This window comes from Sesamum indicum, linkage group LG6 (assembly GCF_026168435.1).
Source record: "Sesamum indicum cultivar Baizhima isolate 11 linkage group LG6, ASM2616843v1, whole genome shotgun sequence".
In the NCBI taxonomy this organism is placed as follows: domain Eukaryota; kingdom Viridiplantae; phylum Streptophyta; class Magnoliopsida; order Lamiales; family Pedaliaceae; genus Sesamum; species Sesamum indicum.
Window position 1 is genome coordinate 150297 of NC_142662.1, and position 27485 is coordinate 177781.

General features: G+C 35.5%; 1 protein-coding gene across 1 annotated transcript; it reads left to right on the forward strand.

The window, feature by feature from the left end:
* The first annotated feature begins 1158 nt into the window (after window positions 1-1158).
* On the forward strand, window positions 1159-27485 carry SPK1 (guanyl-nucleotide exchange factor). The gene is made up of 30 exons (XM_011084941.3): window positions 1159-1615; window positions 2040-2202; window positions 2401-2534; window positions 2610-2722; window positions 2855-2910; window positions 3030-3127; window positions 3316-3453; window positions 3808-4119; window positions 5794-6075; window positions 6309-6476; window positions 6551-6742; window positions 7446-7489; window positions 8960-9029; window positions 10886-11047; window positions 11545-11652; window positions 11810-11847; window positions 12013-12157; window positions 13321-13447; window positions 15289-15482; window positions 19036-19166; window positions 19572-19647; window positions 19799-19909; window positions 20128-20310; window positions 21511-21654; window positions 21766-21939; window positions 22086-22433; window positions 22517-22849; window positions 22955-23140; window positions 25909-26880; window positions 27033-27485. Exons 1-30 carry the CDS (start codon window positions 1532-1534, stop codon window positions 27285-27287), a joined length of 5541 nt encoding a protein of 1846 aa, XP_011083243.2. The 5' UTR covers window positions 1159-1531; the 3' UTR covers window positions 27288-27485.

The window sequence follows — 27485 nt, forward strand, 5'->3', positions numbered from 1 at the left end:
TCATGTGAATTGTAAAAGTAGAGCATGAAGAATTTTGCTTGTAAACCTCAGGCTCACTAGGAAAAAGGTTTTGCTGAGACCTCATTTGAGAGTGATGAACTTTTATAGAAATAGTGGAAGGGTTAATAACTGAAGTCCAAGTCTTAACTTGAACCTAATATTATGATAATCTATTTATTTATTTCTGGTTATTGTAGATATCTAAGAATCCACTTAATTCTGTACTCGAGGCTAATAAATTTGATAGAACACACTATTCGAATTGGCTGAAAAATTTGAGGATAGTCCTCGGTTTCGAAAACCAGACTTATGATTTGGGTAAGTCACTACCTCAGAATTTATTGGGTTCCTGCCCGAAAAACGTTTGACGTTAAAAAAAGTTTACTAAATGGCATGAGGACAACAGGAAAGTATGCAGTATCGTACTCGGCTCAATGAGCAATGAGATCTAGAAACAGTACAAGAGGTAGAGGACGTTTGGTTGATAATGCTCCGCATGAAAGAACTTTATGCGGTACTGGACCGGCATATTAGATATGCAGTGACGAAGGCATTTTTCGGCGCTAGAATGATTAAAGGGTCGTCCTTATGGGAGCATGAAGTGATGATGCTATCCCTAGTGGAAAAGTTTAAAGACCTCCAGGTTAATTTCGAGAATGAAGAAACATACATTGATATGATACTACAATCACTACCTCCCTCCTTTGATCAATTTATTATCAACTATAATATGAATGGGTTTGAAAAAAAGTCTTCATGAGTAGATTAATATGTTTGCCTAATACAAGGCAACGATTAAAAAATCTTAGCCATCAGTACTAATGGGAGAGGCTTCAACCTCTAAGGCATCTAAATGGTGAATTTATCTTTAATATATATAAAAGGGCTTAATAGTAATTTTTCCATTCAAACCACTAGTATGAATCAAAATAAACACATAACTAAAATTTATCCTGATACAATAGTATATATAAAGAAACACTTTATAATTAATATCAAAATTTTTAATTATTTATTTAATTAAAAGTAATTCTATCATCTATTTAATTGGATACTCGAAGTAAACATGGCTTGAGGAATTTGTTTATTTAACTTACTTTTTTTTAGAGAAAATATTTTTATGTAAGGTACTTCTTTGTACACTTATTGAGTGTGATTCTCCAGTACATGGATATAGACGGAGCGTTCACTTCACTCTTTCTGCTTCTCTCCCTTTCCTCCTCCTCTTTATTCTACTTCACTGTTTTCTTTGGCTTCTGGTGTTCTTTTTTTCAATATTTACTATCAAGAACCCGAAAATAATAATGTCATTCCAAAATCCACTTAAGCCCTTGAGACAGGAGCCTCCTTCAAACTGATTGCTCAAGCCTCAAGCGTGAAATCACCTTCCAGTTTCTACCGGGCGTCCTCTGAAATCGCCTTTCAGGCCGCGTCAAGCCGATTTCTCGGCGGAACAGCCGAGAAATCGCCGATCCGCTCCTGATCCGTTCCCATTTCATTTGGTTTTAGGTCATTAACATCCGTGTTCCTCATGGAGAATGCCTTGGCTACTGGGCTTCGTTTTCGAAGGATTCCACGCCAGTCTTTTTCTAATTGCTTTCAGATGGACCCATTGGTGAGTTTGGTGTATGGTCGTTATGGTCTTCGTTATATACGGGAATTTGTTGTTTAAACTGTTGAATATGCATCCCCAAGAAGAGGCATTTTTGTGGCGTTGGCAGCTGGGAGTGGAACTTCCTTTTTCAGACATTCACTGTCAAGAAAATCTGCTTACCTGCTTGTATTAAAACATTTAAGTCAAGCTTGAGCGCTATTACTGGTTTTAAATATGACGCTGAATGCACTTGTTCATTACTAATTGCGTCTTGTATTAAAACTTTTTAAGTTTAGAAGCTTCAAATTTTTACTGGTCCTTATGGGTTTACGATGCTGAGTAGACTTGTTCTTATTAATTGCTTGCGGGGACAAGTGACTCTACTAGTCTGGAGTTTTTAATTGGCGAACCTGGCTGCTCTTCTATTTGTTTTGGTCTTTTCCAGCTTGATGAAAACTTGGAGCAGTGGCCACATCTAAACGAGCTTGTCCAGAGCTATGGGACTGACTGGGTCAAAGATGAACACAAGTATGGGCACTATGAAAGCATTGGCCCCATCACATTTCACAATCAGATATTTGAGGGGCCGGATACTGATATGGAAACAGGTTAGTCCACTAGAACGTCTATAGTCCTATTCCTTTATCTGAAGAAACATTTGAAGTAAAAATGAAGTAGTTTTTACTTGGCCTCATCCTCTTGCTGGCAAGTATTATGCTGGATAATGTTGGAACATTTAACAGTTTTTAGTTTATTATCTTCCTCCTTCCTAGATACTCAAGATGGTTTTCTAAATTGCTTTGTAGAAATGGAGCTAGCTAATGCCAGAAGAAGTAGGATACAAGATTCAACCGAAGAAGAGACGGCTAGTACATCTGGGAATCATCTTTCAGGATCAAACTTTTACAATTCATCAAATGGAGAGATTTCGAAGCTCTGTGTATGATACTTTTTACACAACCTCTGCATATAATATTGCTTCTATCCTGTTCACGTTATTATAAATGGCTTGCAGCATTTTGGAGAACCTCCACTGCCGGCATATGAACCTGTTTTTGACTGGGATAATGAGAGATCAACAATATTTGGTCAAAGAATCCCTACCGCTAACATATTTCAGTACACCAGGTCTGTCTAAGTTAGTGTGTTTGAGAATGTGTACCCTTCGTTGTGACTGTATATGTTTTCTTCTGACAATATCTGTGCTCCTTTGTCTTGTTTCTTCTCTTGCCCTTTTGATATATCCGTTTGCTGTTGTAGTGGGCTAAGGATTGCAGTGAAAGTGCTATCCTTATCATTTCAAGCTGGATTTGTGGGTGAGTTTGTACTTTCATAGAGTGACATCGGATTGCTGGTGGCCTGTTTCTTTTAATACTTGGTGCTCTTTGAGTTACTTAGCTAAATCTGAAGCTGAAACAAATAAGTTTTCTTGTAGAGCCATTTTACGGCACAATTTGTTTATATAATAGGGAGAGAAGGGAAAAACTTTCAGAGGATTTCATTTTCCACATGTTACCAGCAGAAATGCAAGATGTAAGCTGTTCACACATTTCTGTTTATTCATTTTTTCAGGAGATTTATGAGAACTAAATTTGTTCTGTCTTTCTCCCTCTCTAGTGTTAATCAAAATATGTTGTATTGATCATTTTGTTCCGTTCTGTATTCACATAGAATTTCAAAGAGATATGAGATCTGCTCATGTTTTATGCATTCATTACCAGACAAGCAGTTCAGTTGAGGCTCGTGGAATTTTTCGTGTGGATGTACCATCAGCATCAATTTGTTTGCTTGTCCAGTTAGAAAAGCCTGCTACTGAGGAAGGTGGAGTGACTTCATCTGTTTATTCCCGCAAAGAACCAGTAAGTACATCTGTGAGCTCAAACTGTTTATGGTCACTTTTGGATAAGTTGATTCACATACTTTTTTATATTAAAGGGTTGACAACTTTACAACTTGTTCTTAGCTTAAAAATATTACTTCAAGTTATGTTTGATTGACATGAAAGAGAGGAAGATGGAGACATATCTCTTCCCAAATTGTAAAATAATGATATTATTTGAGATTCGATTGCTTAAACTGGATTGAAGTATTGTTGTCATGAAACTTTATCTTAATCATCATACATTGAGCAAGTGCTTTTATAAAATGAACTAATCCATTGTTATTTGGTTCATTTTTTCACTGTGCATATTGTTTTTTGATTGCATAAACAGGTTCACCTTTCTGAGAGGGAGAAACAAAAGCTGCAAGTCTGGTCCCGAATCATGCCTTATAGGGAGTCCTTTGCCTGGGCAATCATCCCACTTTTTGATAGTGGTATTACTTCTGCTTCGGCTGGGCCTGCCTCTCCCAGCAGTCCACTTATTACTAGCATTTCAGGCTCAAGTTCTCAAGAGGGTGCTGCTGAACCAGTTTCAAAGATAACATTGGATGGAAAGCTGGGGTACTCTAGTGGAAACTCTGTTGTAGTTGAAGTGTCAAATCTGAGCAAAGTTAAAGAAAGTTATACTGAGGAGTCACTTCTGGTTAGCCCTCTTTTACATTTGTTTCAATACTACTATTTGCTGAAAAGGTCAATCCTTTTTTTAATTGTACATGATATCTCTTAGGGAAAAATTACAAGAATTCCTTAAGATCTTACAGTCAAAATATCTTCCAGTCCCGAAAGCCCATTTGTGCTATTTTTCAATTTGGACCACTAATACTTTTTTCACTGTAGTGTTATGGTGTTCTGATACTTCAATCAAGCTTTCTTGGCTACATTAGATTAAAGAATTAGTTCATATGAGATTATTTACTTTTCTTAGGTTTTCTAATAAATACAAGATATTTTTAATCATTTAATACTGGAATGTTTGTACATTAGTGAATGAATATTATTTAGTGTGGAAAGTAATTAGAAAAAGGATTAACAAGTGTTTATAAATGTGGATTTGCCTGGCAAAGCATTTATAAGATTAAGTTAAAATACTTCTTCTTAGGTAGTAATTTGTAAATGTGAGTATCTGAGATTTCGTGTTGTCTGTTATATCGAATTTATGAATTTCTTAACTTTATAAGTCCAAGATAATTGCTCTAAGTCACTCCGAGCTTGTTCTGTTTGGTTGGTTTATAAGAGTGGAAGTACAATCTTATGATTCTTATCTAGAAGAAGAGTTCACTTGTTCGGTTAAAAACTAATTGGGGGTTTGGGAAATAGGATCAATATGAAACCTTTATGGACCTAACATTTGTTTTCGAAGTTGGGTGGAGAGATGGAGTATAAAGCCTAAAAGACTAAGGTCCTCATTTGTTTTTCTATTTTTTCTGTTATACATAATGTAATTTCTCTCAACTCTATTTTATCGTATTTATCTTCCCATGATTTACTTATATTTCCCTCTAAAATAAATTGTATATATGTTTATCTTCTCGTTCATTTAGTAGCGTCATTCCTACTAAGAGGAGGGAAAATGTGACGCTAGCACCACTACCACTAACCTGACAAGCTCAATTGCATTGAAAACGTGTTAGTAACTTTTGGACGTAGGCTTGCAGAAAATACTTTGTTTTTCTTGCTTTTTTCTTACTAGTTGAACTGTTGCTTGATTAGTTTTTGCGTATGTAGTACTTGAATTTTTTTAAATTATTTATCTAACTGTTATCTTGCGCAAATAAAAAGAAACTGGCTAAAAGGTAAAGCCTTGTTTGGTTTCATTTTAAATCAATAACAAATATAACTATCAATCTCATTCAAATAGAAAACATAAATTGATTTGACACCAATAACAATATAAAATACAAACTCATCAACTATCCAAACATATTATATTTTTGTACAAAAACCTATACGAAATTAAAAACATACATTTCCCATTAAAAAATGGAATTGAGAATGAAATAAAACTAAAGATGGGCCAGGCTCTTTTCCCACTTTTATTCACTTCTCTTTAGGTTATATCCTATAACTTGAAACAATAATATGTTTTACCTATGCAAAATTGCACTCTCCCTTCCTCTTTTACCCCCCTTTCCCCCTCGTTGAACCAAATAAGACCTATGTTTTTAGCTAAGTGAAAACCTTCGCTTCTTTCTTCCGAGGAGGGAAGTACGGTTTGGATATTCTTTTATTGCTGCTATTACATCCTTTATTTTTACCCTTGAACATAACCTGTTGTGATGCTTGTTTCTATGGAACTTGTTTGTCTTTATTTTTGTAGGATCCTAAGCGAAAGCTTCACAAGCCAGTGAAGGGTGTCTTGAGATTGGAGATTGAGAAGCTACAATCTGGCCTAGTTGATTCTGAAAAATCTGTTGAGAGCAGAAGTGTAAATGGTGATATGGTGGGTAATCTTGTGCCTGGCACCACTTTCACAAAATGTCCCAGTTATAGAACTGATGGACGGCAGAGTGCATATTTGGATCCGCATTCCTCTGATAGGATAGAGCTGGATGGAAATGGATCAGTATCTCATGGATTGACTGATACTGAACCTAGTGATGTAAGTATCAGTACATTGCTTCGTTAAACTAACTACTGTTAACTTTTGAGAGATTCGTGAAAGTAGGTGCAAGTATCACGAATATATCAAATTATGAGGGAATTGCTTTTTCGTGGTTGGGAAAGTTTGGGGATCAGAGCTCATTAGTGAATATTTTCTATGTATTTTATCTTTAGGTTATCTTTTCCTTTTTTTGGTTCCGACACTCAGGTTGAGCTTTATTTCTTTTCCAGTTCCAGGCTTTTGACTTTCGGATAACTTCGAGGAATGAGCCTTTCTTACATCTTTTCCACTGCCTTTATGTGTATCCTTTGACTGTCAGCATGAGTAGAAAAAGAAATTTGTTTATACGAGTAGAACTGAGACAGGATGATGGAGATATCCGAAAACCGCCACTAGAGGTATATTTATATTATGTGCTGTTGAAGCAGTTTTGGTTAGGCCATATCTATAGTCTATGGTTGTGATTTGTCAGGCAATGCATCCAAGGGAACCAGGCTCTGCACTTCAGAAATGGGCTCATACTCAAGTTGCCGTTGGAGCTAGGGTTGCTTGCTACCATGATGAAATTAAAGCTTCATTGCCTGCCATATGGACCCCGATGCACCACCTTTTGTTCACTTTCTTTCATGTTGACCTTCAGACGAAAATTGAAGTCCCAAAGCCTGTAAGTGCAATGAATTCCATTACACCTGAGGAACCATGTCCAGCATTTCCTGCTCTTCTACCCTTTTAAGCCCCGTTTACTTTGTTTTATGGGATAATTGAGTAATATGATAACCCGGGATTAATCGAGTGATAGAAAAACTAGTTTGTTTACTGTATGTGATTGCATTGGTGGGATAAATTTTAATTCAGTGTTTACCTTGACTGATAAATCAAGTTGAAACTGTAAAATGTCCATATTAGCCTCCTCAGGTTTTTTTTTTTTTTTTTTAAAAGTAAAAACGCTCCCTAAAGAATGCAGAGAGCTTGCTAATGGAGTCATGTGACTTCATTGCTGGCATTTCGAGCACACTCCTCATCTGAACGGTAGGTGTTTTGTGTTGTGCCATACTTTGGGTCTGACTGTGAAGTTTCTTTCGTGCGATTAATGTAGATTTGTTGCTGATTAGAGAATCAATTGGTGGCCAGGGTTTAAACAAGCTTAAGTCCAACAAAGTAAACGGCTTGTTGTGCGGGCCCAATCCTGCAAAGTAAACGGGGCCTTAGAGTAACAAACACCCCAGTCAAATCCAACATCTCAAATTGTTTTTCTATTTCAGTTTCTTGTGTATCTGCTTTATTTGTCTGATATGGCTGTATTTTCTTTTTATGTATTTCTATTGTCATGTCCCCTAATTGGAAGCTACTTTCTCCATTCATTGCAGGTGGTTGTAGGATATGCTTCACTTCCTTTGTCCACTTATGCGCAGTATGTAATTCACTGTCTGGTTCTTATATCGTTTTAGGAAGATAAACTACTGTCTCTCCTGGTCTTTATAATACTGCTGCTCTAGTTTATGTGATGCTAGCTCACCATATACATGGATATAACAACTAACCGAAACAACCTGAAAATGAACATGTGATACTGAATTAAGTATTCCATCGGTAGATTTTGGGCATTTGATAGCACTAGTTTATTATGTACGGGATGCAACTGTCTTCTTGTATAATTGTATTGATTCACATGAACTGAAAAAGTCAACTGCTATTATGAAACTTATATTGCCGGTTGAATGAGGTTACTAAGCATGTTTATTGGGACAACCATGTCATATTATTTGAACTATGTGTGTCAATGTATGAAAGACCAAAGAGATAACCTTCAAACTATGATGTTTCAAATTGATTAGTGGAACTGATAAACAACTTTTACCATTCAATAGTGAGAAATGGGATTGGGAGGATTTCATTATATTTACTTGTCCAGGATGACCTATTTTCCTGTAAGTTGCAGTGGAAATTGATGCCTAAATCAGCCTGCGAAAACTGAAACCAGATGGGTATAGTATTAGTAATTGCATTACATGGGCAAAAATTGAGAATTTATAATTAAGGCTCGCTTGTTTCAACTCAACAACTCACTGGCAATCCCATCAGCCAGTGGTAATGGAGCATAAAAATATATAAAACTAGGATTTTTTTTTTGAGGTCTGAATGTTTCCATAAGGAAATACTGACTCTAAATTTTGGATGAAGTGCGATTTCATGGAGTATATCATGAATACAATTTCATTTAGTTAACCCGGAAATACTTTCAGAATAGAATGTGACTTTTGCCATCAAGTTGAAAAATTCAAGGTTTTCTACTCCTCAGAGTTGTTATTAGATGTATTTACAAATAATGTTAGAGGAGTTTCATTTTATAAGCATACTTCACAACTAAAAAAATTTGCTATTTTCTGTTAGAATTAAGAAAATATTATACATAATCCCCAGCGTCAGATCCGCTGCTCAGATCAGATGCATCTACAGTAACAAACAGCTCTTTTGCAAGCCATTGGGGGAAATTCCAGAACTTCCATTTTCTTTCTTCCACACTAGGCTTGATATGATTGAGAGGTTATCGCTTCCCTACCTTTGTCACCCTCCTCCGGCCGTCGAGATCAAATCAGAGCTCAAACCTACTTGTCTTACTTTCTGCTGTGTAATGGAGACACAAATGTGGAGTCTGCAGCCATGTTTTTCCTGTTGCAGACATGCTTATATCTCTACTAAATTGGAACTCTGTTCATCCTATTACATGATTCTGGATTCTGGAATTTGACTGCAGTAGACCTTCTAGCTTATGCAAACTTGGACGCTTATTCATTTTTTTTTGTAATTTGTATTCAGCAAATTCCATTTGAGATTAAACATACCAATAGGATATCACATAGTATAACAATGTGAATTGCAGGTTGAAATCAGAGATTTCACTGCCCATAATGAGGGAGTTGGTTCCACACTATTTACAAGACAGTAGCAGGGTATGCCAATATGAAACTCTGTTTATCCGTATCAGTAATTTCCATTTCGTTTGCCATAAGCAATTCTGTTCCTGGAGAAATTTTTATCTGTGACTGAAAATAGATATCCTTGCTAGTGACTATTAAGACTGATGGTGTCCATTGTAGAAATGGTGTTTGTCTCATTTGATTTGGTGGACATATTATTCTTTATTCTTTTGGTTCAGTTGTCTTCAAAGTTAACTTTGATAAGAGGCATGGGAACGATGGAAGGAGTGGATCATTGAAGGGTGGGGTTAGTGATGTAGCACAACTTAGCTTTTGTTTCAAGCTGTCAATAGTATTTGAGACCGTGACTCTGAATGATATGAACTTACTTATACCACCCAATTGGGCAGAAAATTATCTACAGAAAAGCTTTTTTTTGAGCTGAAAGGAATTCTGGAAATTGCCCTTTGGATTTACTTGATATTGAATCTTTGGTTTTCTAACATGATAGTTTGTCAATTCTTTATGGAGATTACCATCTGTAGTCAGAATGATTAAGTGGAAGTGTTTTCAGTACTTAGAATATCTGACTGTTAAAGGCCCAACTACGTAATGATGGTGAAGCTTTAATTGGTGATGCCTTGGTTTAGTTTCATTAGAACTTGAGTGTTATACGTACTGAAATTATTAGATGTAGTGGCATTATGGGAATTGAATGATATCGATCTTAGGGTTTGCAAATTGAGTTGAGTAATGTCACTCTACATTTTTTCAATTGCATGATCATACTTTCGACATGGTATTGGAGTCTAGAAAGTTGATAAAAGAAATATTGGAAAAACCTAAATCTTCGACAATTTGTTTCATTAAAAGTTAAGTGTTATGAATTCGGAAATTATTAGATTTAGAGGCATTATGGTAATTGAATGATATTGACTTCTTATACTTTCCAGTTGAAGTTGAGAAAATGACTACTTACATTCTCTCAATTGCATCATGATACTTTGAACATGGTATTGGAGTGTGAGAAATATTGGATAAGAGAATTAGTGAGAAAATCTAATCCTTCAACACCTTAGCTGCGACAATGACTTCCAAACCTCAGTGACTGCCACTCAACAGAAGTAGTAAGTTTATTGTGGCAATCTCAAAAACCTAGTTACCTTGCTTCTATCTTGTCCTTATTTCATGACGTTGTGCCACGGTTTACGACTTTACGTCCCCTCCCAATCTCCTCAACCGAAAGTCTTCTTTCTAGATTTCCATAACAATGATGCTAAACTAGCTGTAGCCTCCATATCTGAAATTTGTTATTGTCTGTCTTCTTGCATATTACTGTACTGATGTCAGGTTGGCTGCTACTTTAACTAATGCTCCTGATAAGTGTTTTCTTTCTTGGGGTACATTTGGTGACCTCATTTAGGTGACAATAAACTTACTGCTTCAGAAAACAAAAGAACTGGAAATCAATATAAGTAGGTGAGAAAGTAGATGAGTTAATGATTTCTTTAGTTACACCTCTCTTCATGCAAAGTAATTGGAGAGCTGGTATTGTTGTTTTCTGTTTTTCATATTTGATATTCTCCTTTTTAGTAGTGGGTTTTTGGACCAGAAACAAGTGGGATTTGTTGTGCATGGAGCATAGGCTTGTAGTTGCTGTTAGTGAATTGGTTGGAGGGAGAAAAGAGATTAGCAAATCACATGAACTATAGTTATGTTGACACGTGGTTTGGGAGGCCTAGATGTCTCATTCGTTGTGATATTTTATCTTGTCAATTTTCATTTCTTTCAAACGAGTGAACTGCGGATGCTATGTCATTATCTTGAGTATTATTTTGCTGATTATAGTTTCTATCACAACCTCTCAGTTTCTCTTTGTTATTTTGCAGGAAAGGGTGGATTACCTGGAAGATGGAAAAAATGTATTTAGACTGCGGTTACGTTTATGTTCGTCATTGTACCCAATAAGTGAGAGGATCAGAGACTTTTTCCTTGAGTATGATAGGCATATTCTTCGAACAAGTCCACCTTGGGGATCTGAGCTTCTTGAGGTCTAATTTTGTGACTCCTTGTACTCATTTTTTTCTCTTGAGAAATGATGAATGAAAATTAGCTAGCTACTTGTCAAATCAGCTGCTGGATTGAGATGTCTTTTATTCTGTTATTCCTTGTAACATTTTTGTAATTGACTTACTCTGGTGATTGGACTCCACTTTGGACACCTTCCCCTAAATGAACTGAAAAGTTTCAGTTTGAGCCTTTTGAATTCTTAACCATAGAAAGGGCCAAGGTCGTATTTGCATCTCTAGTTGAAGGCCTTGAATAAATTGAATTTATTTTCCTTGCAAAAGGGTGCTGAAGAATTGGGATTTGATTAGCTGAACTGGTTTGTTGGTGAACAGTGTCAAAGTGTCTGAGATGAGAAAGAACTTCTCCTCAAAATCTTATTCATATGTACATTATTATTTGTTGCCATAAAGTGGACATTTAAATTCTGGATCTGCTTTATGCTATTGTAAAAATTGAATTCTTCCAACTTCTCTTGCAGGCAATCAACAGTCTGAAGAATGTTGATTCAACAGCTCTGCTTCAGTTTCTTCAGCCAATTTTGAACATGCTCCTCCATCTCATTGGCAATGGTGGAGAGACGTTGCAGGTGAATTAAATAGAACTGTACTAGGTTTTCAACTCTCCGTTTGCTCTCTGACCTGAGGAAATTGCTACAGTTACTTTCTTGATGTATTTTCTTTTGGCGTCTGAAAGTATGTTTCGGTACAATAAAATATATTTGCTGTGTTTTTTCCGCCATCCAGGTTGCAGCTTTCAGAGCTATGGTTAATATTTTAACACGGTATGATTATTATTATACTTATAAATATTCCAACCAATGTTTATGTAATTGTGAGATTGTATGTTTCCGACTTGCCTGTATTCAGCTAAATGGTTCAGCAGCTGTTAAATGTGTATTACTGCACACAGTTTCAACTTTTTGTTAATATAGTGTTGTGTTCCGCAGGGTGCAACAAGAGTCTGTTGATGATGGTGAAAGAAATCTTTTCCTGGTGAACTATGTTGACTTTGCTTTTGATGATTTTGGTGGCCGTCAACCTCCAGTTTACCCGGGTTTGTCCACAGTGTGGGGAAGTTTGGCCCGCAGCAAGGTAGCATTAAGACTGAGGTTCTTTTGGTGTTTGGTTTGAAAAGTTTGTTCTTGAAATAAAACAGGTTGGAGAAAAGTACTATAATAGCTTCAGAGGTCTTTCATACTAAAGCTGATAGGAGACATTTCAGATCAAATGTATACTCTCTACCATTCTGTTTCTTAGTTTTTAATAAGGGGACGGGTTGGGTTTTGAAGCCATAACTGGACACCCCCGGATCTTTGTGTTTTGGTCCCGACGCCGACCTGAATCCGGTCCATTTGTTTTTATTTTTGTATATTTAACATATACTTATATTAAAATATGATTCCACATATATGAAAAAATGTGTATATTTTATTTATACTACATATAATACATAAAATTAATATTTTTACAAATTAAAATAATAATATAAAGTGTTTATGGACATATTAATGTGTATATAGGTAGGCATTTTAAATTTTTTTAATACTTTAAAGCTTTAAACATGCATACATAAATTTATAAAAAAAAGTAACTTTCAATAATATCATTATACCATATTTATAAAGTTATGGTAGTATATTTAAAAAAAATATATATTTTTTAATATTTTGAAAATATTAAACTGGGACTACTGGGTCCAATCCCCCGGGTCCAGGTTTGGGGCGGGTCAGTTCTCAGGTCCAAGAATTTCTTGGCGGGTTGGGTCCTGGGTTTTGGCAAACCCGCTCCACATGCGACCCGTTGCCATCCCCTAGACAATGGAGTAACTGAGTATGCAAAGAGTCTAAAACGATAAAGCTTGTATGTGCTGTATGTATTATAAGTAATTTTTTTAAGATATAAATCAATGTATCTTATTTGATTTTAATTGATACCACTGAAACTATCTAAGAATTATTGGTTCCCAACTGAATTTTAACTCAGAAAAGTACTTGAATTGATATGTTTAGTAGATTTGTGGAAGTTCTAAATGTGTTATTATTATTTTTAAGTTATCAATTGCAATCACAATGTTATTAATGAAATCATGTCCATTATATCTTAGTGGCTTCGAATGCAGAACTTGCGAACTTGATCAAGCAAATGTGCAAATTTAGCTCTGGAACATGCTACTCTTTATAAATTCTTTATCTTATTATATTTAGGCTGATACTCATTTCTTGTATTTTCTTCCACTCCATGATTTTAAAACTTAGGCCAAAGGTTACCGTGTTGGGCCAGTTTATGATGATGTTTTGGCTATGGCTTGGTTCTTTCTTGAACTTGTTGTCAAATCCATGGCACTAGAGCAGACTCGGTTGTTCTATCACAATCTTCCTTCAGGTAATTGTTTACTGAAAGCCTTCTGTCTTCCACTGTTGCGGTGATCTTTCTTTTAATCATTGGCTGCCTACTGTTTCAACGAGAAATAACCTTATGGTTTTATATGCAGTAACTTTTAGATATTTATATGATTGATTCTTTATCAGATTGATGATAATCATTTGATCTATATTATGGTGGAACTAGTAGGTTTTGCATTATCATTGAAGTTCTTCACTGGAAGTGTCATGATGTAATTTTTGTATAGTCGAAGATTAAAATGAATTCGATATTTTCATCGAATATTCTCGATTTAAGGTCAGAATAATTTGCAGGACTTTTGAAAATCATATCATTCCGGAGGAATAAGTTATGTTTATGAGCGGTAATTAACCAATTGTTCATTCTGCATATGAAAGAGTCCAATGAAAATTTCAATTGCTATGTATACAGGTTTGTCATGGTATCAGTCTCAAATTTTTGGGTTGCTTATGATCATCGATTGTTGAATTTAGTTGTTTAAAGAACTCATTAAGAAATGCTCCCTTGTAGTAAAATTACATGAACCAAAAATGTTGTTTTCTCTTAAGTCCTAAAGCTCTTGATCACTCCCACATGTGAGGTTGGGAGCTATGTTCCGAAAGATGTCCTGGAAATTGATGTATTGGTTGTACTGAACTCAGCAAATCAAGTGATAATGGGAGGTACCTTCTACCAATAGTCTGCAGAAGTCCTGTATGACTGAAGTTGTTCTTGTAGCTTTTTGTTTTTTTGTGTGTAAAAGAAAAGAGGACCTTGTGAGACACTTGTGACTGTGTGGCATCTTTAGGTGAAAAGTGGATTTAAAGCAACCAACCATATTGGATTTAAGGGAACTCCAAAAATTACCAAGCGGATCTATTTATTCTTCCTCTGAGTTCATATGAGACTTAAGCAAACTACATAAGTCTCCACATATAGACAACATATTTATGATGTCAAGTTTCTTCGCGATGCTTATGGAACATGCAGAAATTTAGAACAACAAATGAATTCTTGAGAGATGCTCTTGGGTGTGTGATATTAACAAAATATCAATCTATATGCACGGATATGTAGCATGTTATGGCTATAAGACAATTGAAGTTGATAAAGAATGTGCTCTATATAAGCGACTATCAGAATACCCGAAAACATGATCAACCCTTCTTACTGGTAAAATTCTCTCCAGACATAATGGACTTCTGGTTTCATATTGTCATCGAGAAGTCCCCATAAAAATGTAAATCTTCTATCCATTTTGCAGAAGTGAATATATACACCACTATTTTGGTTGTATTAAACATACTCCGCAGATAATACTGGGGATGCTTCTCAAAATGACCTAAAACTTACACTGACTCAACTTTATGATGGATTTCTCTGTAGAGGTGTGGATTTCATGATGCATTCTGTCATGGAGATATCTCATAACAATGTGAATGCTTTACCTTATGTTGTGGATATGATTATAAATTCGGTTAAACTTTCTATAATGGGATAGGTGGCTGCTTGTTTATATGCAGTTCACTTCAAATGAAACTTGATAGTTTCATGTTGACTTCCTCTTTAAATTGTACAAAGACCATGCTGGGCTGCCCATGGTATAATTCAAATCAGGTCGGAAACCTACAAGATATCCTGTAGTTCTGTCAATTGAAGGGGATCCAATCAACCTTTAGCCCTTAGCCCTCTTACTGTTTAGGATTACTGATGTTTAATCCTATTCTCATTGTACGTCCTGAAACCGTTGACTTTACTCATTCTTGATTTAAGTCAGTTTGGTTGTTCATGATCTCCTGCATTAATTGATAAAACTTTTGTTTTGGTTTCCTTTTGTGTAGGAGAAGATGTCCCTCCGATGCAGTTGAAAGATGGTGTCTTTAGATGTATAATGCAGTTGTATGATTGCCTGCTAACAGAAGTTCATGAGCGCTGCAAAAAAGGTCTAGGGTTGGCCAAATATCTAAACAGTAGCTTGGCTTTCTTTTGTTATGACCTTCTGTCTACGATAGAGCCCCGCCAAGTTTTTGAACTGGTATGCATACTGCTTTGTTGAGTTCCTAAAGTGATGCCTTGTTTTTGCATGCTGTAAGATGATGTTCTGTATAGGATGCTACATACCCTTGCTATGTTCTGGACTGGTTATCTTTTCCCTTATCAGCGGCTTTCTACTCTTCTTTGGAATGGGCGATTCAAATCATAATCATTGATTTGGATTCTTTTTTTCTATAAACCTCGCAAAAGCAGAGAGCAAGAACTCTGATTAGAGTACGTGGGCCCTAGTTTATCTGATTTGTTTATAACTGGACTTACGACTAGATTGTGATCGAGAAGAACGGGTTTACTCTGAAAGAAGCTTTTTAGTTGATTTGGGTGGGTGCTTGACCTGTGCTTATTTGGTTCATTTTCATTTTCAGTTATAGTTTTTATGTTTGTTTATACGTATTTTCACTAGAAATATTTTCTTATCGTTCTCATCTCAATCATTATTCATTCAATCATTAATTCTATAAACTCATAATATGTATATTTTTTTCATAATACTTTTACATGATGTTACTGACAATTCTAAATCCATAAAAACTTAACTACCAATTTTATTTAAATAAAAACATATATTTGATTTGACACCACTAACAATACAAAACACAATCTCATTAACTGATCCAAACATATTCTCATTATCACAGGATGTATGAAAACACATATTTCTCACTGAAAACTGGAAATTAAAATGTAACCAAACAATGTGGCATTTCTCATTCAAACCACTGCATTTTTCACCCGCCTTGCTCTTATCATCTCTTCTAAGCTTCTTTCTGTAAACACCAGTTGGCCCAAAGTATTTCATGCTCTCTTGGGGTCTCTCAAAGAGCCATTTTAAGGCTCCCAAGTGAACAAACATCATTGTTTACTGCATTGGTGCAAAATTTTCTTGTATCCTACCCTTTTACTGCGACATCGTTAATTAAAGATTGAGTAAAAATTATTTTACTGTCCTAGTTTTACTGTTACTGTCAAATGGATATGAGTTTTAACAAACGATCTGATTAATGAGTGTCTCCATAAATGTCAAATGGGTAAATATTTCTATCTAAAATGTTTGATTGAGAAAAATACCCTTTTAACCTTAGTTCCAGTATGGTAACTGTTAAATCCTAATAGAATATCAATAAAGTGGTTCTAAGATTCCTGTAATTGACGGGTAAAGTGAAAAAGCTTATGCACTTAAATGATCTGCCAAGAACTAAAAAATCATGTATATCAATAATTTACTACTTTCTTATAGCTAAGAAAAGCAAGAATGATAACCATACAACTGTTAATCATCTAGAAAAACAAATTAGATGTAGTAAATTCATTTTATTCCTTGGTACTAAAACAAAAAACACTAGATATATCATAAAAATTTGCATGTATCAATTATTCAACATTTTTGTTTTTATTTTGACTATTTGCCTTACTTTTTTACATATAGTTATTAAGATACTTGTATTATGTTTTTAATTATTTCATTAGTTTCTTCTATTTTTTTTTCTCAAATATATATTGGAAATACGTAACTTAAAATAAATTTGGATCATTTAGAAGAAAAATAAAAAATAAATAATTTATTTAACCTCTAGATACTAAAAAAATTAAAAATATAAATATACCAAAACGAATCTGCATGGATCTTAATCAATGTCTTTGATTTTTATTTTTCACATTTGATTACCTATTTGATTATAATATTTTTATTGTTTTCTTATATTTACTAATTCATATAAAAGAATTCAAAATGCCGTTCAAACTTTAAAGAATACTCAACTTGAGTTTTGACTTCTAAAAGACTTATAATCTAGATACTGAAATCATGATTTTGAATTTAAGTTTGCTAGTAACACTTTAGTATCTCGATTAAATGCAAAGAATGTAGGATGATGAGTATACATGTACATGCCTATATCTTTACTATATTAAAACAAAGTTATTGCTCTAAATCTATTCCTTGAATGGATTTTGGCTATAAAAATAAATTATTTTTTGTATTTCTACTTCAGTTTAGCTATAAAAAAATAGCATTATTGAATTTATGTGTTTTTCAATTACTGAGGGATTGTTAAAGTGCACGAAATTTTCAATTTTACCTCTCACCAATGGAATATTATTAGATCCCGTTAGGAATTAATAGTGAACCATAGCGAGACCTATGTAAAACTAAACTTTAGGAGGTTTTGAAAACAAAAATTTAGAAAATGATGTTTTAAATTTAATTCCAAAATTATTTCAGGGGAAAAAAGAATAAGATAAACAAAACACAATGTAAGAAAAGCAAATAGTTTCTCTACTCGTTTTATTATGTTTTAGAAACTAAACCTAAGATCATATCTCCTACTCCCTTTTCATTACTATCTCCCTATCAAGGTGTATATTAATTCTAATTGTTGTCTTTAGATTATGAATGTTTACAGTTTATAATGATTGTTTATTATTATGCAGTTGTATATTATTTTTGTTTAATGATAGAAATTATTTGAGTCTACACCCAAATTGTGACTTTTTAAGAATTTATATTCAAAACATTAATCTAATAATCTTTTATATTCAAAACTAGCGGCTAAGGTTCAAGTGAATTATTCATTTTCTTTTTCTTTTTTTTTTGGGGGTGGGGGGGGGGGCACTTATCAAATTATGAGTATTTATGTCTTACTACTATGATTGTTAAATGTTATAAAGTATTTATATTAATTTGTTTAATCATATGGATATACCATGAGAAGTTAATAAATATTTAAAACTAATTTTGGTTTACTCAGAAAGGAAAAAAGAACTAATTTTGGGTGGAATGGTCTATTTGTTTTTAAAAACCATTCAAGGTAGAAACATCTACTGACTTGACATTTATGGCAGAAGTCGGGTTTCAGTTAGACAATTGTAAAAACTCATGGAAACTTGGAATCGAATGAGTCATGTAAAAACCCATATCGATTTGAGATTAAATGGTAAAACGCAGGCACTAAAAGCGTTTCTACTCATTAAAGATGATCTCCTTAGTATCATTGCATATATTCTAAATATTTTTTAAGTAATTATGTTCCCGTAAAACCTATTTGAGTCTACAGGTAAAATGGCAACAGTTGGGGGAAAACAATTGTGCTATAGCTTCATTTTGTCTCTATATTGGTTTGCATTCGCAAAACGCCAATAAGCTTCAAAGTCTCTTTGTTTGTAATGTCAAATGCCCGCAAGGGAGGACTTCTTGGTTGTGATGTTATTAACACAGTACCAAGTGAGATTGTTTACATGCCACTTGAACTCTTTCAGAATCCTTGCCAAGTGTACGTCTTCCGTGGTTATTTAGATTCTCTGATTATGGATCTCTGAGAAAATGATCCACCTCAGCTTATGAGTTTGCACTTGCATTTTGGAAACTCCACTTTTATGCTGCATTGATTGCTTGGAACTTCTATTTTCTCCTTTTTTTTTTATTTATAATCTTATTCTGTCCAATTAGAAAACTGATCTTGTATTTACATTTTTCTGTCCGTCTTCTATAGTTCATGATTTGTGTATGACGATGAGTTCAACTGTTTTCTTGTTTACAGGTGTCTTTGTACCTTGATAAGTTCTCTGGTGTATGCCAATCAGTGCTGCATGATTGCAAGCTTACATTTTTGCAGATTTTATGTGATCATGATCTTTTTGTCGAAATGCCTGGGAGAGACCCTTCAGATAGGTAAAATTTGGATCTTCAATTTCATCATCATACTTTGCATATAACTTCTTTTGAGTGCTTGATTGTCATTGTTCTGTTATAAGTAAAATGTACTCCTGGAAAGGATTTCACCCGGTCAATAATCCATACTTTTACTCCTTCACATGAGTAGCTAGGTTTAACTGTTTTCAGCTGCAGTTATTTGCAGCATGTGATTTCTATGAACATTGATTTTAGTTACATTTTATTTTCTGGGAACATTGACCCCCATTTTCCTCTGGAAAGTGGTCTAGTTGTTTTTCATGATTATAGGTTTTTGTTCTTCTTTTTCTTTTGTTTGTGAATAATGTGAATTTGTGTTTGACATAATATGGCGATTTTTGGATGTGTTTGATATGATGTTTTTTGTTTTATTTTGGGTCACAGAAATTACCTTTCATCAGTTCTTATACAAGAGATTTTCCTCACTTGGGACCACGAGGATTTAGCTATGCGGGCCAAGGTGAGTGCAGTGCCACATAATGGCTAGACATGCAAGAGAACAGTGTTCAAAAATGTACTTTCTTCCTCGATGAACACTGGGCCATTTATTTCTCTTACCTCCTATTATCCAAGTGGTGTCCCCTGTTAACATTGTATTCAATTGCTCATAGGCAGCTAGAATATTGGTGGTCCTATTGTGCAAGCATGAGTTCGACGTTCGCTACCAAAAGTTGGAGGATAAACTTTATATAGCTCAATTATACTTTCCCCTTGTAGGCCAGGTGTGTAACTCATTTCTGTTTGTCTTTATTCAGTATACATTGTTTATAAAATTTAGTTCTCAAGATAGGATTTTTGTGTATCCATGAACATCTGCCATGATCTATGCTGCATGATAGTGTGAAGCTATGAGAAGTTTTCTGTTGACATCTCAGAGCAGTTTACTAGTGTCACAATGTATCTCTGTTTTTCCACATATTTTATTTCTGCGTTCTTGTAGATTCTAGATGAAATGCCTGTCTTCTACAACTTGGGTTCAACTGAAAAGCGTGAAGTCCTAATTGCTGTTTTGCAAATCATACGCAACTTGGATGATGCCTCTCTTATCAAAGCTTGGCAGCAAAGCATTGCTCGTACCAGATTATTTTTCAAACTCTTGGAGGAATGCTTAATTCATTTTGAGGTAATAAATGATTTACTTTCCTTTAGACAAACTTTTCAACCTTGATATGTGTTAAAATGATAATGATTGGATATTGACAATTTTGTGTGAAGGAATAGCATGTCAGCCTGTGCCATAAGAGAGACTACCTTGTGCTTTACCCTCTTTCCTTCTAGATATAATTCATGTTTGCCATTTGTCAACCATGTTTAACAGAGCATCTAAGATTGCCTCTGATGAACTTCATATATCGAACTGATTAATTCCTTCCCACCTTTTTGTCAGAACACCTATTACATTCTCATGTTCCCTGACATTTAAGTTATGGAAACCTATTTCTCATAGAAAACTTTCTGGAAACATGTTCTAATTTACCAAAAAGGTTTAGTACCTGCCAATGGATGGTGCTGTGAAAATCTCTTACTTTTTTTGATTTATTTCATGTATTTGTAATTTTGAAGGCATGATGTAATTTGAGGAATTTATCAGGTAAAAATATGGTGCAATTGTTTAATAATATCATGTGACTGCTCTTGTTCACCCACTTCAACTAGTCTTGAAGAAGAGAGAAACCTATGATATTTTGTCAAAAGAATCTGGTATATCCTTGATATCGGGGTCTGTTTTATGGTAATTCCATGAGGAAACTTGGGGACATCTTGCTTTGATTGATTTGGGGAACTCTAGGAGAATTAGTTAAAGACTTGTACAGACCTTGTTGTATGTTGACATGGGGTGCTTTTTCCTTTGGTTGTTTTGCGTAGAGGTCACAGATCTATGGCCTAGATACTGGTCTTTTAGTCTGTTGGTTGTTCTCATGGATTGATGATCAGCTAAAATATATATTGTTCTCTAATTATCTGATGCCATGTTTTCACGTGCACACTTAACTGGTCTTTTTGTCTGTTGGTTTTCTTATGGATTGATGATCATCTAAAAAGTATATTGTTTTCTAGTTATCTGATGCCATGTTTTCATGTGTACTTATGAATCGCTCGCATTTGTTTCATCCATCTGTGTCAAACATGTTTTAGGATTTGATTTAACATGATATTCAAGGAATGGTAAAGTTCACTTCACTTGCACTCTTAAGTCAGAGGTACCTGAATGTTATTCCCTTTGGATGCTTATATATATGGTTTGTGATGTTTTATATACCACAATTCTCCTGCTAGATGATATTTCTAACTCTATACACATGTTAATTGGCATATTGAGCAGCACAGGAAACCTGATGATAGCATGCTTATGGGCAGTAGTTCTCGCAGTCCTTTGGGAGATAAGCCCTTTTCCTCCAAGTACTCTGATAGACTTTCTCCTGCAATTAACCACTATCTTTTGGAGGCCGCACGCCAAGAAGTTGGAGTATGTCATACCATCGACACTTAGTCTTGCTTTGTTAATGCATATCTCCTCACGGCTTTATATCTTACATCATTTTTAACTGCTAGATATTTAAAAGCTTAATTAATACAGCCTCAGGGAACACCTGAAAATGGGTATCTGTGGCAAAGAGTCAACTCCCAGCTAAGCTCCCCTAGTCAGCCATATTCCTTGAGGGAAGCTCTTGCTCAGGCCCAATCATCGAGGATTGGAGCTTCAACCCAAGCATTAAGGGAATCTTTGCATCCAGTATTGAGGCAAAAATTGGTGGGGTATTTGCAGATAGATAGCAGTACTCTTTGAACTGCAGTAACTAGCATCTTTAATTGCTTATAATGATGGGATTGGCTATCATTTCTCATCATTGTTTTTATAGAATATTCTTGTGATAACTGATATCTGTGTTGTTTCAGGAACTTTGGGAGGAAAACCTGAGTGCTGCTGTCAGTCTTCAAGTTTTGGAAATAATCGAGAAATTTTCAGGGGCTGTAGCATCTCATACAATTGCTACAGACTATGGAAAACTTGATTGTATTACATCTATATTCATGATAATCTTCTCACACAACCAACCGCTGGCTTTTTGGAAGGCTCTCTTTCCAGTGTTCAATAATGTCTTTGAGCTTCATGGTGAAACCCTGATGGCGAGGGAAAACGATCGTTTTCTGAAGCAAATCGCTTTCCATCTTCTTCGGCTTGCGGTTTTCCGAAATGAGAATATTAGGAAAAGAGCTGTTATTGGGCTTCAGATACTTGTTCGGGTAGGCTTATCATTGTACCTTGCTTAAGTTTTTTCCTTAACCTATTTCATGCTTGCCAATATTAACTGTTTCCCTTTTCCCAGAGTTCTTTCTCTTACTTTAGGCAGACAGCAAGATTACGGGTTGTATTAACTATTACATTATCAGAGTTGATGTCTGAAGTCCAAGTTACGCATATGAAATCTGATGGAACTCTGGAAGAAAGTGGTGAAGCACGTCGCCTTCGGAAATCTTTAGAGGAAATGGCTGATGAATCTAAGAGCCTCAATTTACTCACAGAGTGTGGTCTTCCAGAAAAGGCTCTCCTTGCCTGTTGTGAACAATTGTCAGAGAATTGTTGGTCGTGGTCAGAAGTTAAAGTTCTCTCTGACAGTCTTCTTTCTGCTCTTGATGCTAGCCTGGAACATGCACTTCTGGTAAATCCTGACAACCCTGATTGCTGTGTTTGACATGACATGTTTTCTGACTTCACTAAGAGGACTGCTGTTGTATGAATGACTTTGCTTTAATTTTTCTTTTAGGCGTCTGTCATGACACTGGACAGATATGCTGCTGCCGAGAGCTTTTACAAACTTGCAATGGCATTTGCTCCAGTTCCGGATCTTCATATTATGTGGCTTTTGCATCTATGTGATGCACATCAGGAGATGCAGTCTTGGGCTGAAGCAGCACAATGTGCTGTTGCTGTTGCTGGTGTAGTGATGCAGGTATCGATATGCTCTTTACATTTGCGGTTATGCAAGTACAATTGTCCTTAACTGACACAGGCAGGCACAGAAGTATCAGGATGCTTACTTTCATATCTGAGCTGTAGGCTACATTAACTGTCCAGAATTGAGGTTGAATTCAGTAAACCTCCACTATAATTGATTAGAAGGCATTAGTCCTACATAACAAAGATCCTAATAATATAGCGTGTAGCCCTTATCTAACAAGATTACGCTACTGAGAAATTTTAGTGAGGTATAAACAAGGTAGGAAGTGACAAAGATACCTAAATAGTTATTATTGATGAAATATTAGTTGATCTTAACTAGATTTGTCTTTTCTTACCACATAGAAGATAAGGTCATGGTGCTACTTCTACCAATTAGTTACAATTTGATGTATAATTTTACAACTCTTGTTATACACTTGATTATGAGATTTTGTAAACTGTGGTTTCTTAAAAGTAACTTAATTTGGAAGTCATAAGTGAAAAATGGATCTGTGTCATGAATAGGATGACAAGGTCAACCCCAATGCATATGTTGTTCTACTCCTATGGCTTTTTGTTTTTGTTCTACATGTATAACCCTAGAACAATATTTTATTCCACCCCTTTATAACTGTATATTACATTTACATTAGCATCGAAAGGATATATTTCATTAGCATTGTCACTTGCATTCCTCTTTGGAAAAATCACTTGTTCATTCACTGATAATTTACGCTTGGGCAGCAGTAAGAGAACCTTTCTCGATTTGTTTGCATCTTAGAAATTAAAATAGTTGTATGTTGTATTGCTTCAAAGTCGTCTACCTTTTCATAAATTCAATGTTACATGACCAGAAAGTGCTGCAGCCTATGTGACAAAATATACGTATCTCTCATATATAGGAAGATAAAAGAACCAACGATTGGCTACTTTTCCTGTTCCAACAATTATGATTTTCAGCCAGCAGATATAATCCTAGAAATAATATTTATTCTATTTATGCTCTTTTAGTTATATATACACTGCAATTACGAGTTGCAGCTTCAAAATGTTAGTAAGAGTATTTTGGTTTATAAATTATAAAGACCATTTTGGTGAGGAGGAAAATCAAAAGTTCACTTATTTTTCACTTTTGTTGTCATTTCCTTCCGAAACCCTAATGGCAGGGTTTGTTTGTAAACATTGCATTTTCAGCGGGGATGGAGTTGTAATTTTTAAAAGTTCAAAGAGGGACTCGGTAATTTAGCATTTTCATGGAGTATGGTGGTGCAAAGATGACTTTTTTTAAACAGAAAGACCAGATCAAAAGTCATTGTAGAACTTTTGCAGTATAATTATTGTGTCTAGCATTTGAAGTAATGCATCTTTTGTCACTAACAAAAGGTCCTTTGTTTCATGAGGCAAAATGTTGTTCTCGCACATCTAAGCATACAAGTGTGATCCAAGCAGTCCATATAAGTCGTTGGCATGGACTTCACTGACTACCAAGGAAGATTTTGAAATAAAGAAAGGCATCTCCACCAGCAGGATTAGCCAAAATGTGGTAACAGTTGAAACGGTGAATTAAGTTATTAGATCAAGTTCTAGAGGAAAAGATAACATTGCATTGATTTGATGTCTTATTGTCAATGTGGGAGTCCTCGGCGGTTACAACTTGGACCTCCAAAATGGATAGTAGGAAGTTGCCAGGAAGTGGGTCAATGTGGAGTCCCTTGCAGTTACAAATTAGACCTACAGAATTGATAGGGGAAGTTGCTACTAGTGGGAATTTGGAGTTAAATGTTAAGAAGACACTTCTATGCAAATGAGTTATTCTCTTATTAACCTTATTAATTCAATCTTAAGCATTTTAAGGATTGAATCTAGACAGTTATTTTGGTATCATTAGTGCATTTAGATCGTTTGAAATGGACTCACTTTATTCCACAGCTGAATGAACAGAACTATAGATGGGTCTTTTCACCTGTTGCCTTTAATGAGATCATTCAATAGTGGACTGGTGCTGATGGTAATGAAATTGTACAGGTGGTTTATGCCACTCATATCCTCCAATTGAATGGCATTGATGGACCGATATTTTACACTTGAGTCATCCAAGAATATCACCAGTAAAAGGAATTCTGAAAGTTGTGTATTGTGTGAAAAGTTCTTATTACAGTTCTTGGACAAAATGCATCTCAAGTTTTGAAATTGTTTTTCAAACTGGAAGATGAATTGAGATTTTCCCTTTGAGCAATTGAACCAGTGTTCTTCTCAAGGGGGAAAAGCTGAAAATATTTTTGTTCTCAGAGTCGGAGATAAAAGTTTGCCCTTTCACCAGAAAAATAAACTCTGCCTCAAGAGGTGGCTGATCACCCTTACTTGAGAAATGCAAGTTAAGAGGATCATGTCGATGATATACCCAAAAGTAGTTGGATCTAGTTGAAGTAATAAAAGATGACAAATCAAAATTTTAGTCAGATTAAGTTTGTTATTCCACATAAATCATTGTCCAAGTAGCAGTCTTTTCTTTGTTCCCTGGGCAATCATAAAGGTCGGAGACCAAAAATAACCATATAAGACAACAGACCAAAATAAGATGATCTGATGGGTGAGCATCGAAATTTTGTCTAGCTTGCATCCCTAGATATGGATTAGCATGACTTTCATAATGTAAAACTGGTATGCATCTGCTTGCATGATTATGCCTTTGAATAGAACAGCAATTATAGTGAGAAATATGCTTAGAACCTGCGTGCTTACTGTTGACATTTTTCTTTTCTTGTTTTCTTTTTCTAGGCCCTTGTATGCAGGAATGATGGAGTATGGAGCTCTGATCATGTCAGTGCATTGCGCAAGATATGCCCCATGGTCAGTGGTGAGATCACATCTGAGGCTTCAGCAGCCGAGGTAGAAGGATATGGTGCCTCAAAACTTACTGTTGATTCAGCAGTTAAGTACCTGCAACTTGCAAATAAACTTTTCTCTCAAGCTGAGCTCCACCATTTCTGTGCCAGTATCCTAGAACTTGTTATTCCAGTATATAAGAGCAGAAGGGCATATGGACAGCTGGCCAAGTGCCACACGATGCTAACCAATATATACGAGTCAATTCTTGAGCAGGAATCGAGTCCCATACCTTTTGCAGATGCTACATATTATAGGGTTGGATTCTATGGTGAAAAATTCGGTAAGCTTGATAGGAAGGAGTATGTATATAGAGAACCCCGTGATGTAAGGTTGGGTGATATAATGGAGAAACTTAGTCATATATATGAGTCAAGAATGGATGGTACAACATTGCACATTATCCCAGACTCACGCCAGGTCAAAGCTGATGAACTGCAACCAGAAGTTTGCTACCTGCAGATAACTGCCGTTGATCCTGTTATGGAAGATGAGGACCTGGGAAGCAGAAGAGAGAGAATATTCTCACTTTCTACTGGGAGTGTCCGTGCACGGGTGTTTGACCGATTTCTGTTTGATACTCCTTTCACGAAAAATGGAAAGACTCAAGGTGGGCTGGAAGACCAATGGAAGCGGCGAACAGTACTACAGACTGAGGGTTCTTTCCCTGCCCTAGTAAATCGCCTCCTGGTAACAAAATCCGAGTCACTTGAGTTCTCTCCAGTCGAGAATGCAATTGGCATGATTGAAACTCGCACAGCAGCACTAAGAAATGAACTTGAAGAACCACGTAGCTCGGAAGGTGATCAACTCCCACGTCTACAGAGTCTTCAAAGAATACTTCAAGGCTCTGTTGCTGTTCAGGTGAGTAATTGAAAAGCATCGGTTGCTGTGATATTGCTTGGTGTCTTGCCCTTGTAACTGATCGGTCGTATTTTCTGGAGTGTGAAACTTTTCTACTTAGTTCTCATTACTTTTTTAGCTTCCCACGCACTTGACTAGTAATCACTCTACAGGTGAACAGTGGAGTCCTCAGTGTTTGTACAGCATTTCTTTCTGGTGAGCCTGCAACAAGACTGCGGTCACAAGAGTTACAGCAGCTGATTGCAGCACTCCTAGAATTTATGGCTGTTTGCAAGCGTGCTATCCGTGTGCACTTCCGTTTAATTGGTGAGGAAGATCAGGAATTTCACACACAGCTTGTAAATGGGTTTCAGTCACTAACTGCAGAACTGTCACATTACATCCCTGCCATACTTTCAGAACTTTGACATGAAAATTCCTCTCTTTTCTTTCTTATTTCTTTTTTGTCATTACTGTTTTCTAGCAAGGGCTGTAGGATTGTTCTATTTAACTGGTTTTATCGTTTGTAATTGTCTTTTTATGCTGATTTGGGTCATTGTTCATATGTTTGTATGCTATGTTTTCTCTGTTTATATTGGGAGAAATTATATTGACTTCTGCCTTTA